Here is a 16,453-nt window from a genome sequence, read left to right on the forward strand (position 1 = left end):
TATGATATAGATGAGAAAAGAAACGAAGCAAGAACAGATACAACAATGTGATCGGGAGAATGAAATCAATCTTCCGATTTAGAGCACTTGGCCGGAACCTTGTGACCGTTTGTGCGAACACCGCCGCCCCATGGTGTTTGACCGACAACCTTTGCATCGGTACCCAAACCACGTTTTGCAAAGCGTTCCCAGATCACGCACTCGTTGGCGCCACCAGTTAGGTGTTTGTCTGCTTGAATGATCGCGTCGCGCGCCTCAAAGAATTTTGGTCTACAAGGATGTAATTTCATTCCATCGATGACCAATTGAACGGCCAATGTGTTTCCATGACGAGGGACACGACGTTTACTGGCTCTTGGCTTACCGCCGGTCAAATTGTTCACTTCTTCGGCCGTAAGCCAAAATTCATCTTGCTCCGCTTGGGTCGCATCGGCACTTGGTGGGAACAAGTCTGGTGACCATCCTAACTTCGATCGCAATCCCTCTTCTACGTCATATAGCATCGCCGACCATACTTCGCCAATCGTATGCACACCCCAGTAGGCAGGAGAGTCAAGTGTTTTGTAAGTTTCCGGACTTAAAGTCAAGTTGGTGCTGTAAGGGTACTTTCGGATACCGGCCTTGTTGTGAGATGCCCAGCTTCCCATGGTGTAGATGTCACGAGTTGGCGATTTACGACGAATGATAGTAGCAAGATAATCACCCCATCCTTCGCCCATACCACCACTTTCACCCCAACCTAAACAACTTGAATCGGATGGGCCTCCGGTCAAACGTGTTGAAATACCATGCGTCATCTCGTGAACAATGATACCCTCTTCAAAGTCACCGTCACGTTCAGTTCTGTTTTCCTTTGTGTGCCATTTGTACATACGCACACGTGGCTTGGTTCCATCGGGAGGTGTTGTAAAGTCGGCATTGTTAATACCAGCAGATGAGATGGAATAAGCAATGATTGCATCACCACCACGACCTCCTTCTTCTGCTTCGCCTTCTTCAAAGTTTCCAGCTGCAGGTGTGAAGCCGTACAAGTACATGAGATCATGGTACATGTTGAGTGTGTAGAACAAATTGACTGTAGATGCATCAGCATAGTCATCCGGACTTAAATCTTCATGCGCTTTGTCAGCCGCACGCCATGGGAACTTGAAGTCGAATACCAAAGAGCCATTCTCTGCACGTTTACCTTGGGGTCTTGGTCGAGTAGGATCTTGATAATCTTCCATTCCAGCACCGAATGCGCTGGCGATCACATTGTTTCCGCGAGTGTCCTTGTAAGACTTTTTGTGAGGGACAGTGTGCCAGCCGTAAGGTGAAGCGGTTCGATCGAATGCACCACCTTCCAAAGTTCTATTGCCTTCGCTTGGATCGTTTAAGCCCCAACGCATAACTTTGTAGTATGCTTCAGAAGTGTCTTCGTCTTCAAATGCATGGGCTGGTGCACTAGCCACCCAATCAGCGCTCGTGCGTACTTCACCGGTGGTGGCATCCACTGTGATTTGATAGAAGTTGCTGTTTTGAGCGTGGTCCATTGGTACTTCCATACGCCAGACTAAATTGAGTAAACCATCTTCTGTTTGAATGTATCCTAGACGAGCAGAGACTGCATCAGTAGTGCCAGGAACGGAATGAAGCTTCTCCACTTGTTCATGTCGTCCATCAGGTCGCATAGATTGTTCAAATGTGGATGAGATTGATGCGGCTGCCTTTTCGACGCTGTCATCTGATTGACTGAGACTGAAGGCGATCTGATCGTCAGCAGTTGCAATCTTGACAAAGTGAAGAGCGGCCAAGCGGGCGTCAATGATGGGGTCACTTGCCGATTTACCTGAGAGGGTGCCTGGGATACGTGAGCCGAGTTCACTTCCTTGGAGGTAGGGAGAATCGGAGGGATCGTTGCAATTGATGTACAAGTCGTGTTGGAGGGTCTTCAAGCTGTCATCTGATGAAGAGGCAATGTTTTGCTCGCCATCTTCTGCCATAAAGACAAGCTGGTCACGCTTGTACAACTTTTTGCTTGACTTTGAAGTGATCTCATCGCGAATTGATTGGCATTGTGCCTCCGAGTATGTTAGTTGCGTGTGGATTGGGTTGGAGAATGCCAAAGGTACCTCACCTGCATACAATGAGCTGCCGTACGATAGAACTTGACCGTCTGCGGAAAAGACGACGTTCATATCTCCATCTTCCACAACGAGACCGTTGATGGTTTGTTTGACGTAAACGTGAATCAATCCACTTTGAGGATCAGTGTAAGAGTCTGAACGAACAAAGAAGCCTTGATCGTTGGATGCACGCTTTCCGACGACATTTGCAGCCAAATCCAATGCTTTCTGGTGGATGTCGTTGATGGATAATGCAGTGAATGAATTGGATGGGACATAATCGTTTGTGACAAACTTTCTATGTTTGTGATGATGTCCGAAAGAGAGTGATTTACGTAGGGATTGATGATCCTGCGCTCCACTTGATAGGGGCGCCACCAAAACAGCGGATGCCGAATTGGCAGCAAAGAGAGATAAACCCACAAAGAGGGTTAAGAGGGTAGTGATTCTGGACATGTTCGATTGTAATCGTTTGCTTACCGATTGGTAAGTTGAACGATTTGAGGATGATGGTGGAATGGAGTTGACAAGTCGCGCGACCCTTATCAATGATGTGCATATGTGTTGGTCTGCATGCTTTAAGGAGAGAGACACGCAATTCACCCCTGTGTTTCGGAATCGTCATTTCCGTGGGGAGGGGATAATCACTCTGCATTAGGCTAAGGGAGTCGCGTTTAGGCCATGCTGCTGAAAAAGATAATAATTATATAAGCGCAACAACACTTTCTTCTCAAGAACATCATCACAAACAAGACATGGCCGCTCAATTGGATGTAGCAGGTCCTTCCACGCAAAGGAGATCGAGTTCAAGGCTGGATCCACTTCCATCATCACATCCCCTTAGCTTAAGGATACGATCAATCTTTGATTCTTCTTCTGCTTTTATCAATTCATCCAAACATACAGCAGACGCAGATGCTGAAGCTACCAGAGCAGCATTGCAAGAGATAGAAGAGCGATATGGGCAAAGAAAGAGCAAGAGGAAGAGCACAAAAGGAACAGAAGAGAATGGCAAAAGTGGTGGAAAAATAATCAGTGTGGACACAGAAAAGGCGAGAAGATGTGTCGCACAAGATGCTCAAGATGGATTAGAGAAAGCTAGTCAGTCCTACTTGGACGCATTGAGTGTGGTGAATGCATCAGTCATTGAGATGGGAGCACATATTGGCGAACTTAGACTGGCATGCGATGATCTAAACACCCGCTTAGGCGAAGCAGATCATTCTACTCGCTACCTGTTACAACACGCCAATGGCTTGCGAAAACAGCATGAACTCACCGTTCAACAATCCAACCTTCTCAATATCTTTTTGGACCGATTCACACTCACAGAGAAAGAGCAAGAAACAATTGAATCACGCTCGATCCCTGTCGGAACGGCTTTATTTGCAGCCATGGATAAGATCAATCGCATTCGAACTGAATGTCAAGTTCTCTTGGTAGGACAAGAGGAAGGCATCAAAGCAGGTATGAGGGCAGGAATGGGTATAATGGACGAAACATCAACTTTTCTCGATAAAGCACAGCAAAAGATTGGAAAGTGGCTCTTGTCGGAAATGCGAAGTTTTGCCAGAGAGGGCGTAGAGGTTGGACAACATGTTCGTGAAGCGGTTTTACGTCTTGATGGACGAGAGGATTTGTTACGGCCAGCTTTGAAGACGCTATCGGGTGCAAGAGCACAATTGCTTTCGAATGCATTCCAGCGAGCTCTTACCGTTGGTGGACCTGCACCGACTTACCTACCTCGTCCTATTGAGCTGCATGCCCATGATCCTATTCGATATGTGGGTGATATGTTGGCATGGGTGCATCAATCTGTTGCTTCGGAGCGAGAATTCTTGACGGCCTTTTTCTCCAAGATTGGAGATCTTCGAGGGTTGGAGGGAATGCGTAGAGTAGGTCAAAGGAGAAGAGGATTGGAAGGCAGTATTGATTGGACAGGCGATGATACAGCAGGACTTCCAAAAGCCGAATTGTGGACACGCGAAACGCTTGATAAGGTGATTGAAGGATGTTGTCATTCGTTACGTATTCGGATCGAACAAACTGTCAATTCGCAGGAAGGATGCATTACAACGTATCGTTTGGCCAGCTTGATACAATTTTATCGGGTCACAATGGAGCGAACATTAGGTACTCGAGCAGCCTTGAGCAGGACACTGAAAGCTTTGAGTATTATGACTTATCGTGCCTTCCTGTCAACGCTAGAAAGGCTTGGAGCAGGTCTTGCACGGTTCCACGATTTGCCGGAAGCAGATTTGAGTCCTCCCGCTCCAGTCTTGGGAGCATCTGCAACGTTGAAGGAATTATTATCGGCCCATCAAGCCTCACTTTCGGAAGCAGATATGTTTGGAGATGCTTTGCCGTTGAAGGATTTACCGCCAGATGAATCGCGTGATTTTGGATTGGTACTTTCTCGATTGATCGAGCCGATTATGGATGTTTGCACTCGAATGGGTGATGCCTTACTCAACGCAAGTCGTGGAAGAGGAAATGAAGTAGAGGAGAAAGCGCATTGGAAACGGGATATTTTCCTCATCAATTGCTTGAACTATGTGAAAAGCGTGATTGAGTTCCATCATTTCGCAGCTCGATCCGTTGGTCGAATAGAAGAAGATTTGGATCAACATGTGGAGGAGTTGATCAAACGACATTACACACAATTGAGTGTAGAAAGCGGGTTGGATTCAATCGGTCGTGCGGTTGAGGAAGAAGGTCAAAAGAAGGTACAAGTAGATGGAGATCTTATCAAGAAATCTTTGGACAAATTTGAAGAATTTCTCGGTTCTCCAACGCTAATATCTTCGACTCATCTCGATCTTCTTGATGCGCCTACAACGCGAACGATCGTTCACAGTCGTGCATTAGAGTTAGTAGCACGGGATTACGAACGAATTGAAGAATATCTCAAACCTCTTGCCACCGAACAAATCAACCTTCGCAATGCTTCTCAAGTGCGACTCTTGTTTGGCGTAGAAGGCAGATTGTGAGGAGGGATTTATATGATTTGTGCGAATAAAGAAAGTAGTCTTATCTGATTGAATTATCATTGGATTGATTGGTACATGATCGTGGCCCTACGGAAAAGGAGGTGTAATTTTAGGCAGGCAATGACCCGCCTGTATTTGAGTTGCTAAATACTGCCATCAAGTAGATATGCTAAGCCGATTTTTATAGTTCAACAGTAAAAGCTTGTCAGACTTCCATATCCTTTAGACCAAATGAAGTAGATAGTTTGAGATCCTGTGATCTACCTGATTACCGTGACAATTGTTTGGGAAGTGGATATGCTCAGCTCAAAACATTTCTGTGGATGGGGAATCCTTCTTGCTGCATTCAATAGTCCCTACTACTGCCTTTCGGCCAGCTTGATCACAATGTAAATTATGCATCCCTTGTGAGTCAAGCTACCAATGGACGTTAGACTATTCGGTAGAGGAGACGATACCTGAATGGAAAGCGTAATAAAAGCACACGATTCAATTTTGTGGAGGCTAGAGTCAATTATCGCACCCTCCTTTATTGTTGTAAGAGAAAAATAATCCTCCGTAGAAACAAACATTTTGACCGATCGAGCCCTAGGTACAACAAGAAAAGTCTTAACAAGCCGCTTTCACAGTTATTGGCTCACGGTCTGTTTGAACAAACATTTCCATTGTTTGGCTTATGCACGCACTTTGGTTTAGGCAAATGTTACCTAACATTCGCCTCGAAGGCTGCGATCAAATTTCAGTCATTATACCTAAATTTTATAAACCTACTGACTTCTGATTGATCGAAATGGAATGTATCACACAATATTATCTTTGAAGTATGAATAACCCATCACGCAATTTATGAATGCGTGCATAAAGCTTTTAGCCATTATCACCCGCTGATCTACTCCTATATACTATAATGGCGTATCTATATCTACTGCTTTTGACATAATGTACCTTTCCTATTTATCTAAGATCATCAGTTCAATCGAAAGTTGGTCTTTGAGAGCTGCATCAACATTTTGGCTCCCATTTGATCTTTTCTCTTATTAACCAGCCAATGCACGCGTTCCAGGCGCGCATTTACACGCGCTTCCTCCTTTACGCGTAAAGGTTAGAGAGCAACACTCTTCTTCCAATTCAACAATCTTCACTACTACATACCTTCCAGGTTGATCACAATAAGAAGATATGCATTCCTAATGAACTTGATGTAATAGATCATGCGGCAATCTACACTAGCCTTTGGTCAAAGACCGTTGCAAGTACCTCCGATCACGCAACCCGTTCAACCTTTGGAGGAGTCTGTACCTGAAGCATCAAAAGAGAAAGTACATCCCTTCTTTGCCAAAAGGGCTCGAAAAGAAGATGGAAAGGCTGAACAGAATGATGCAAAAGGTAAAGGTCGTGCCACTCCTACAAGTCAGCCTCCTACAAAGAAGCAAGCATTGAGCGGATCAAGCAAAAGTATTCCGACTTTGAAAGGATTACAGACACCTTGGCCGGGAAAGGGGCAATCGTCTATTCAACCAGATGATCAGCAGTCGAATCCCTCCAGTCATTCGTTGGGGTTGACCGCGTTGGAGAAAAGAGACGATCATTTCCACGAAGTTTCAAGCATACAGGAAGATGAAAATGCATGGTCTTGGCTACATTCGACGAAAGGACCTACACCCGAAACAGATGGCGGGAAGGAGAAGCAGAACGGTCATCATCTCAATGTGCAGGACTTTACTGAATCTCATGTGAACCTTCGATCATGCCTCGATTCAAACGGTCAATTGCCCAAATCTATCAAAGACGCAAAAGAAGCGGCCGAATCAAAGAAAGAAGAAAAATCTTCCATCCTTTGGACTGACAAATGGCGACCTAAAGAAGCAGCACATGTTTTAGGCAATGAAAAGCAATCTGTTTATATGAGAGATTGGCTACAAGCTCTTGAGATTACTGATCGATCACCGCAAGCACGTCAAATCATCAAAAAAGCTCCGCCCAAAAGGAGAGGTCGTACTGCAGCTATGAAAGAAATGGACGATTTCATCGTAGGAGATGATGCAGAAGAAGAAGCTTGGTTTGATCAATTTCGTAAGAAGGACGTCGGAACCGAATCATCGCAAGATAGCTCTGCTAGTATGAGTGCTTTGGCTGATCAACATGATCTGGACTTTAGCAAATCCACTAGACTCACCAATGTGATGGTGATTGAGGGTCCTTCGGGCTGCGGGAAAACTTCCTCCGTCTACGCATGTGCAAACGAGCTTGGATTTGAAGTATTTGAACTTTTCCCTGGAATGGGGAAACGAAGCGGAGTGACGCTAACTGCAATGGTCGGCGATCTTTGTCGCAATCACATGGTGTCAAGCGGAGGAAGTGGAGGAGGAGCATTCCAAGGAAAACTGATAAAGACTGTTTCAAACGGCGGAGAGGCCAGCTTAACCGCTCAATCAAACGGTTTGAAGGCCAGACAATCACTCATCCTTGTCGAAGAGGCTGATACGATGTATGAAGACGATAAAGGCTTTTGGCTTGGATTGATCGAACTTGCAGGTCAATCATTGCGTCCGATCATCTTGACGTGCAACGATATTTCATCCATCCCGATTCAAGGTTTGCCTATCCAGAAAATCTTGCAATTTGCCAAGCCCTCAATCTCACTTGCGGTACCGTATCTTCAGCTGATCTCGCTTTGTGAAGGGCATCAATTGGATGAGAGCAAGGCTGCCGAGCTCTACTGCGATACGATACGAAGTGAAGAGCAATCACAGTATAATGAACAACTCATGTTGCCAACGCACGGTCCGCTCATGAATACACAAAATGGCGATATTGCAGAGCTAAAGTTTGATCTTCGCCAAGCGATAATGCAACTGCAATATGAATGCAAGTGGACCAAATCTTCACGGCGGTCACCCGGAAAACGACTTGACGACCAGACACTACGACAATTGATTTCGTTTACAGACTTGGAGTCATTTGTAGATTCTACATTCACTAAGCCATTTGATCGAGTGGTAGCAGAATTTGAGCATGAGCAATTTGCTCCTAGTCCAGATGAAGTACAAATGATTGGCAAATCTATTTACCACTCTCCCTCCAAAGGTGCAGAGGTATGTTTGCCGATGTACGGACGTGAAGCGGATTACGTTTCAATCTTGTCTGCAAGCGCGGAACACAAATTTAAAGTGCAATACAGTGACCTGATTAATTGTCGTCATCAGCTTCGTGCATGGCGATCAAAGGAGATTGATGATATTTTGGAGAGTCTGAATATCAACATGCAGAGTAGTATGCCATCGCTTGAGGGTGTGTTGGAATATGCACCTTTTGTCCACAAAATGGTTTCGATTGACGATCAAAGAGAGTACTTTATACAAACCGCAGTAGAGGCAATGCTGCAAGAAGGTGCACAAGAAGAGGCAAGCTTGATTGCGAAGGGGTACAATCGACACAGGATAAATATGGTTCGCAAGCAGGATCGAGTTGGTTTATTTAATCTCGCCGTTCGAGAAGCGAATTTCATGCGCTGGCTTTTGCTTGACGAGCAGCAACTTCAGCAAGTTAGACGAGTTGCACCATCTTTACAGTGGTGACACTCTTGTAACAAAGATAAACATATGTATTATAGACAATGTACATCATTTCATTCATCACGACCATCGAAATATTTGAGCATGCGAACTTTGTGTACGCCTGCTTGAGAGCCTGCATCACTGACCTTTTTGACTTCTTCATCAGTCAAAGGGCGACTGTTGAACAAGCTCAAATAGCCCGGATATCTTTCCGTCTTTTTACCCGTGGTGATAATGATACCTTCTTCATCCGCACTATTGCCGTGCTTTGTTGTTTGAGAAGCCCATTTGAACAAAACAGTTGCAGGTGACCAACCGCTTTCTTGTTTAGCTATAGCTTCCAAGACGGAGAGCAGATTCTTGCTCTCTTCTGGCTTTTCTGTGATTGGTGTCAATGCACCATAGATTGTACTGGCAATACCTTGTTCACGTTGATAGGCCAACAACTTTTGTTGCTTTTGCGAACCTGCCAATAAAGGATGGTGCTCGATTTGATTGATTTGAATGGGATGTTTAGGGTTTGTTTTGATGACATCTTCGATATCGCTCTTTAACCAGTTTGAGACACCGATAATATCTGCAACTCCTTCGTCTTTGAGTTCTTGCATTTGCTTCCAAGCTTCTACATTGGAAGGCAAGCCATCCAAGCCACGAGGAGGTAAATGCAATAAAAGAACATTCAAACGATCTTTACCCAACAACTTTCTTTCTTCAACGGCAACTTGTTTGATCTTTGAAAGTGTTCCAATCTTTGCAATCACTTGTGTTTCGTGTTTGCTGGATTTTAATGCTTCACCAACATAACCTGAATTTTCATACATTTCTGCTGTATCAATCAAGGTGAATCCAGCTTTCAATGCGCCTTCCACTAAAGTGGTACTATCACTTTTGAATAAAGCAGTTCCATTGCCATATCCAATTTTTGGCAATTTTGCGCCAGCTTTCAATGATACGAGAGGTACGTTTGCCATTCTGATTGATGGAGATGATGGAGGAAAGAGGTCACCCGACTAGATCAAGCAGATGCTCTAGAGATACCCCGTCAGCATGCACTCTACAACTCCACAACGGTAAGCTCGCGCTAAATCAGTGCAAGCACGTCAACGGTCGGAGTTAAGGCACAACTTCGGCCGCCGGCGCCGACAACGGTAGGACCGAGTAAGAAAAGCATGGTAAATAAATCAATTATGATACAGTAATGAATTAAAAGGTATAATCTGGTGACGTTAAGTATTTGTTGTATCAGGACAGCCAATAAAGTATCCTTCAATAGCTTGACTGAACCTGCTTGCATAATCTTGTGGTGGAATGACTGTTGGCGTTTGACTTTTGATGGCTTTCTTCCCACTACTTTCCAATTGTTTCACCAATGTCCATGCACCCAAGAAGTCCACAATTCGAACTCTGAAGAAGGGATGTTTGTCGGTGGAGCTCTTTAAGCCTTCTTTGGAAAAGGATGTACAAATTGGCTCGTTTACCCCTACAAGCAACGAGTAATCCATCACGTTGGACGCCGTAAGGAAAGCCAAATCGTTGCGTAAAGCACGTTGAAATTGTGTCTTTTGCTGTTCAGGTACAAAGGCTCTCGGTAGCATTGTATCGATCCATTCTCCATCCCACCAGACAGATGCATTGCTGACGTCTTCTTCGTCCACCTCTTTGGAGGCAACTTGAGGCTTTCCTTCTTGTTGTTGGGGTGCACTTTCGCTATTTTGCACTTTTTGTTGTGCCCTTCGATCTCGGATTCCCTTTAGGTCGAATCGGATCGATCGTCCGCCATCTCCTGCAAACACATTTTCCAGCACTTGCACACTGAGTTTCAATTTCACTTCGCCTGTCTTGATGTCTTTGATTTTCAGGCTATAAACACCGGCAATCTTTACCAAAAGCGTTGGGCAATCATTCACTGCACTATTCATCATGTACCGCAAATAAGCAGGTGCAAATTCCAAGAATGCTTCCTTTTCATCTACCGTCCATACATTGAGCAGCTGCTTTGCGATCCACTTGCCATCTCCGGTGAGATAGAATCCACTTTTGCTTTTTCCACCAACATTATTCCAGCTTTTTGATCTGCTTAGACTTGCAATGAAGTCATCCTCAATCTTCCATGTCTTGCGAAGTTTGTAGAAATCTTCAGCAAACCATGAAACGCAAGAGATTTTAAGATCTCCAGATATGATCGTGTGTTTGATATGAGGAGATGCTGGTGATTTGTTGAGTGGCGGCGCAATCCGAGGTGTTGATTCTACTTGCGCTTTTTTCACGGATCCTTTTGTGCTGGTATCAACATCTTCGATCTCTTTTGACAGCTTTTCCAAATCAGCGCTCTTCTCTCCGTCATGAGAAGCATCCGTTTGAGCATCAATGTGAATTTTGGGCGTCTCTCGTACATCCTTTCTGTTCACCGTTCCACTCGAAGTGCTGCTGACGCTGGAAGATAGGAGACTTGCAGCCTCGTGACCATCATCGCTTGGAGGTGCTAGATCTCCAAAATGGTCACCCTCCTGCGTAAAGAGATCGCCTAATGCACCACGCGGGGAGATGGTGGAAACGTGAGCATGAAAGGTTTCATTATTGGAAGTGACCGTATCGAAATGCGTAGAAGAGGGAGTGTATGCTGCAGAGCCTATTCTGCTGGCTGTCGGAGTGGATGAATTATCGTTTGCGCTCAAGATTGACTCGCCCGTTGAGTGATCTACACTTTCTAGCCCGGCATCTTGCTCTACATCCTTTTGTGCATTGGAGTACACACTTGACCGGATTCGAATGGACAAAATTCCTGTATCTTTTGTTCTTCTCTTCCTTTTCATATTCACCTGCAATGGCTCTGGAACGTGAAAGTCATCATCTTGATCAGGATCAAGTTCGTCCGTAGCTTTACTCGAAGTTACGCTAGCGGCACTTGAGCTGGCCACTGAGGAAGAGAGTAGAGAGGAAGCATCTTCTCTTCCTTCACCTATAGCCACACTCGATCTCCAATTCAACACGTCTGAATGCTTCTTTTGTGATGATTTTGTGGCGTGAATTTCTTCATTGAAGTCCCTGGATGAAAGACTGTATGCGATAATGCTCAAGGGCTCTTCTTGACGGAGAACAAATCGACTGCCCGGTAGTGCATGATTGCCCTTCTCGAAATAGTATGGCTCTGCGAATTTCAAAGCGCCCAATTGTTCTAATTCACTCTTGTTCAAGTGCTTCTTCGACCAAGCAACCAATCGATTTCTGCAAGATCTAGCACGATCTAGGAATTGACGGCGAACGTCATTTAAAGCCGAAACATCGGCTTCTTTGAGCGATTCGTATAGCCTGAATTCTGCTTTGCGCATCGATGACATCACCTTTCCAAGCAATTCTAGAGGACCAGTGGCCGCACCTGCATATGAGCTGGTTGTCGATTCAGCGATCGAGTTACGATCACTCTGTTGCTCTTCCGTTGCCGTATCCAGTGTAAATACGCTGCGAATGGAACCGTGACCAGAAGAGGAAGGAGCTGGAGGCTTTACTGTGTTTCCATTCACATCAAGCTCTCTTGCCACAAACATTTGTTCCATTCGAGATATTTCCTCTTTCACGCTAGCAAAGAATGCTTGCACTTCCAGCCTCGTCTCCTTGACCAAAGACTTTGTCAATGTGTTATGGTCTTTCTCTTTCTTTGTGGCTTTGTCCTCCCCTTCATCATCATTCAAATCCTCCAAACAAACGACTGGACCATCAATGAGCAGATGATGAATCGGGATAGTCTGCACGTGGAATTTGAGAATAACGTTGTCGATCTTGAAAAGACGTACCAAATCACGTTTTGGATCATCAGAGGCGTCCAATAATTCCGCATCATCGCCACCAGGAGCGAGTAACAAGGGAGATTCTTGTGTGAAGAAATGCGAAGTCATCAAATCATTCAAAAAGGTACCATAAGAGGCCAAATAAGTAGCATCACTCATACTTTTGACCGCCGTTTGACGTCCTGTTCGCATATCAGCATGCCACATCTCGATCGATGCTTTGTGAGGAGGTTTGAGTGTTGAGCCATTATCGATTGGTTGATGTTGTGCTGCAGATTGAATGTGCTCTGCGAGTCGCAAAGCCGTTTGCGCAAGATCTTTGTCCGTTTTGAGTGCACTTGCGACTTCTTTCGCATCAGCTGCGTTTGGAGTGGGTGCTTCCGTGACATTACTTGACATTTTTGCCGAAGCGGGTGTTGTTGATTTGATGATTGCTGCAGAGACCGTGATCTTGTCGCGACCATGGAGGTATTGAGCGATCTTGAATGTTGGCGAATTTGTTTGAGAAAGCTGCTTTTCCTTTTCACGTTTGCTGCTTTTCTCCGTTTGTAGCCATTCATTATGAAGCACGATCGCTTTAGCCGTCATTTCTTCGATTGCCTGACCAAGGCTTGCATCACGACAATTGCCGCCTCTCTGATAGAACAAAACTTCCCTTCTTTGTTTCTCGAAATTGAATTGTTGCTCTGCTCGATTTTCAACACGTTGAGCACGGCCACTCAGGGAAGTATCCTGGTTGGACTGCGCAGTGCTATCCGTCGCTCGCGAAAAGGAAGAGATCCTACTTTGAGTGGATGGATGCACGGAGAGCGTTGAGCCTTTCTTTGCTTCTGTGGTGGGATTAGCAGGCGCTGTTGTGCTTGTACCTTTGCTGTTGGCGTTCGTTGAAACTTGTCGCGCGAATGGGAGGGAGATATCCAAACCTTCCAGAATTAGAACAGAAAGCGTTTGTCGGGATACCAATTCTTCGATCAGGTCCTCATTTATGTCTTGCTCCTCCTCTTCCAATGGTTCTTCCTCTCGGTATGCAGATATGTACTTTGGCGGCTTGCCGTCCAGGAGAGAGGTTTGTTGGTCTGGGTTCGTTTCAACAGCCTCTATTGTGGACTCATCTTCCAGTAATTGAGCGAGATTCGATTGCTTGGCATCAGAGAAAGATCTTATTCTCGCTTTGTCATTGTGCCCGGTGGGGCTTTTCTTCTCTGAATGTCCAGTAAAAGAAGACAAGATCCGTCCTAGCCGACTGTACTGCCCAGCAACCGCGTCCTTCTCTGGACGGGATTGCAAGTTTGCATCGGCAGTCTTTGTACGTGGAAAAATAACGCTGGAACGCTTCGCCTTTGTGTCTGGAGTTTGCGTGGCAGGGACAACGGCACTAGAACTGCCCATATGAAGCATACTCCAGATACTCTTTCGCCACTGTCCTTGGTTCTTGTCACTTTCTGATTGTTCCGGTGTATCTGGCTTTGGGTTGACACCGTTTTTTTCTAGATGGGATTCTTGATCTTCTTCAGTTTGTGAGGTCTCCTCTGCGAATCGAACTTCAGGCTGAGATTGCTGTCCCTCTGTTGCAGAGTCAACTTCAATGTCACCTTTTGGATCCAAATCAAAATCCATCAAGAATGCTGTCTCGAGCACCATTGCAATGGCAGCGTACAAGGCAATATCGATCGTGTTGTGTATAACAATCCTTAATTTCTCCTCGACACCATACACAACAAAACTTCCACCGATGATCTTGATACCGTCATTCGCATCATCTGCATCTCTTCCTTCAACATCAGATGAGAGCGGATTGAGGTGTAGGGGTTCTCCCTCAAACTTGTCCGGGAGCCAGTCGATCGCCACTGAATCTTTTTGAGCACTCTGTTGTTGCTCTGAAAGAAGATGACCGATCGTCTTGTCCGATCTACCAGACATGCTGGACACATTCTCGAGCCTTCTTCGAACATCTTTTAGTGTGAGAGTTTCACTTTTTCTTCTCGCTCGTATTTGTTTGGCAGTTGCTCTATTCCACTCTTCCTCAAATCTGACGCATACTTTGCAAACAGCGATTTTCACCTTGGCTGCATCGGCATTATTGCTTGGCTGATTGTTCTTGTCAAGAATCGATGCATGTGAAACTGTACGACTCAGTGGATTCCTTGCGGGAAGAGTGCCGGCCCTTGCTGCATGTTCAACAGATCCTTCCGCTTGAAGCTTTGCAGAATTTCTCAATTGCATTGCCAAGCGATCAGTCAGCATTGATGGACGCTCGGCCATCGGTGTTGGCACTGGCAGCTTTTCGCTCTTGTCTTGTTCCTTGGCGTTGTCCTTCTGACTTGCTTGAACTTCTGCATCCAAAGACGCTAGCTCACCTGTCAAAGCAACTGTGGGTGCCATCGGTTTGGAGAGCAAAGACGGTGCCATGCCTGCAGGTCGCTTCTTCTCCTCGTGGATGACTTTCTCATCGTGTTCCTTCGCTAAAACTTCTTCTCCTTCCACATTGACACCAGCAGTCCAGAATGCATTATTGAGTAGCTGCATGGCCACATCACGCTTCCTTCTCCTTTGTTCTGTTCCCAATGTGATTGAGGATGAGCTAGAAGCAGTCCTCCTATCCAGAGCTGGCATCAATGTCCTAGAACCACCCAAACCATCAATCGGCAGCTCTCCCGTCTCTTTACCACGCCAAGATGCTAGCTTTGACCATCGCACACCCAATATTCCCAAAAGAGCACTCAAGCCACCTCTTGCACCGGATAATTGCTCGTTCGACCGTACGAGAGCATCAACCCGCCACATGACCGAAGATGTCTGTTGCAATGCAGCCAATGCTTCTGACTTGGTCAACGTGTTGAGACATTGGACGATTGCATCTATGATACCTCGTGCGATACCGGCACTCTCTGCTTTGCTCAAGTCGCTATTTGTGAAAATGCTAAATTCGACAATTCTCTCAAGATGTAATCGGCATCGCGCGTTGAGGGTGTATTGACCTTCTCTGTCATTTGAAGATGTCTCCTGTGCCGTCTCGGCCTTGATTGTATGATTAATATCTGGCCACCATTCCAGAATGGCTTTCTCTTTGGCGACAAATTCGCGTGCCCTGCTTCGTGCTTCTTCTAGTGTCAATGTATGCTGCTTTTGAAGATTGTTCCTGGCAAAGATTGCGCTATGTGTGAGGCCTGCACTTCGAACCTGATGAGAATCATGATGTGTAGCCTCCTGTATGCTGTCGGATCTTGAGCCTGAACTTGAGGAGGCTGGAGCAGAGCTTTTGTTTGATTGTGGCCCTGCTCCCTTCCTTGTCTCCTTTTGTCCGGGTGGCTTGGGTAGAGGTTTTCTGATCAACCTTCTACGGGTATTTATTGTTAATCGTGGATAAGAATGATCACTTTCCTCTTTTATTGATGATTGTGATGCACTGGTGTTGCTTGCCTCTTCTTCTTGTGCTGCCGCTGCTGCTGCTGCTGATGTTCCTGCATCACTTGCCCTTCTTAGTATATCTTCTGATTCGTAATCGTATTGCTCCATAACGAACAATATGCGTTCAACTTAGCATGACAATTGCTTGTTTGTCTTGTCTTGTCATCATTGACATTGTCATGGAAAGGAGCATCCCCCCTTCTCACGCGAAAGTACGCGCTAAATCTTCTGTTACTTTTTCACGTCTTGTGTTTAAGTGTTGGTACAAATCATTAAAGGGGCATTTGCATTTCCATACTCCACTGACGGAAATAGTACCGGCGAACGTGTGTGTATTATGTAATCATGATCCTCATCTCTTGCCATCACGGAAATTTGAAATCTCGAAACTTCTCTGACTATTATCGCGGTAGCAGGAACAGATCAGTCACAAAAGATCTCAGTGTGTCTCGTGATGTAGTCAAAGCAACTCTTCTGCCTATCTCATAAAGAAGCTGAAATGATGAAATTGTTTTTGAAGATAATGATATAATTATAATCATGTTAAAAAGAAAAAAAAAACCCAAAAAGCTTCAAGCTTTCAATCTTCTTTCGATTAAAAATCCCGC

At 45.3% G+C, this 16,453-nt stretch overlaps 5 protein-coding genes across 5 annotated transcripts; 2 read left to right on the forward strand and 3 right to left on the reverse strand.

Moving 5' to 3' along the window:
* Positions 1-83: 83 nt before the first annotated feature.
* Positions 84-2,294, reverse strand: FA14DRAFT_108531 (uncharacterized protein; the record flags this gene model as incomplete). Its single annotated transcript, XM_025495843.1, has 1 exon — positions 84-2,294. A coding segment is annotated over one exon (2,211 nt), but the record flags the coding sequence as incomplete, so codon positions are not given.
* Positions 2,295-3,142: 848 nt separating this feature from the next.
* Positions 3,143-4,795, forward strand: FA14DRAFT_108287 (uncharacterized protein; the record flags this gene model as incomplete). The annotated part of the gene is made up of 1 exon (XM_025495834.1): positions 3,143-4,795. A coding segment is annotated over one exon (1,653 nt), but the record flags the coding sequence as incomplete, so codon positions are not given.
* A 1,441-nt stretch (positions 4,796-6,236) lies between these two features.
* FA14DRAFT_161617 (uncharacterized protein) lies at positions 6,237-8,741 on the forward strand. The gene has a single exon (XM_025499194.1). It carries the CDS (start codon positions 6,307-6,309, stop codon positions 8,671-8,673), a length of 2,367 nt encoding a protein of 788 aa, XP_025354374.1. The 5' UTR covers positions 6,237-6,306; the 3' UTR covers positions 8,674-8,741.
* FA14DRAFT_68178 (Aldo/keto reductase) lies at positions 8,699-9,782 on the reverse strand. The gene has a single exon (XM_025502698.1). The coding sequence runs from the start codon at positions 9,621-9,623 to the stop codon at positions 8,724-8,726; it is 900 nt and encodes a 299-aa protein (XP_025354375.1). The 5' UTR covers positions 9,624-9,782; the 3' UTR covers positions 8,699-8,723.
* Positions 9,783-9,821: 39 nt separating this feature from the next.
* Positions 9,822-16,019, reverse strand: FA14DRAFT_161618 (uncharacterized protein). The gene has a single exon (XM_025499195.1). It carries the CDS (start codon positions 15,951-15,953, stop codon positions 9,879-9,881), a length of 6,075 nt encoding a protein of 2,024 aa, XP_025354376.1. The 5' UTR covers positions 15,954-16,019; the 3' UTR covers positions 9,822-9,878.
* Between the last annotated feature and the right edge of the window lie 434 nt (positions 16,020-16,453).

Source organism: Meira miltonrushii, assembly GCF_003144205.1.
Source record: "Meira miltonrushii strain MCA 3882 unplaced genomic scaffold FA14scaffold_3, whole genome shotgun sequence".
NCBI lineage: Eukaryota > Fungi > Basidiomycota > Exobasidiomycetes > Exobasidiales > Brachybasidiaceae > Meira > Meira miltonrushii.

Excerpts from the sequence above, each read along its gene's own strand:
- FA14DRAFT_161617 (XM_025499194.1), top strand. The coding sequence starts at position 6,307 with ATGCGGCAATCTACACTAGCCTTTGGTCAAAGACCGTTGCAAGTACCT.
- FA14DRAFT_68178 (XM_025502698.1), bottom strand. The coding sequence starts at position 9,623 with ATGGCAAACGTACCTCTCGTATCATTGAAAGCTGGCGCAAAATTGCCA.
- FA14DRAFT_161618 (XM_025499195.1), bottom strand. The coding sequence starts at position 15,953 with ATGGAGCAATACGATTACGAATCAGAAGATATACTAAGAAGGGCAAGT.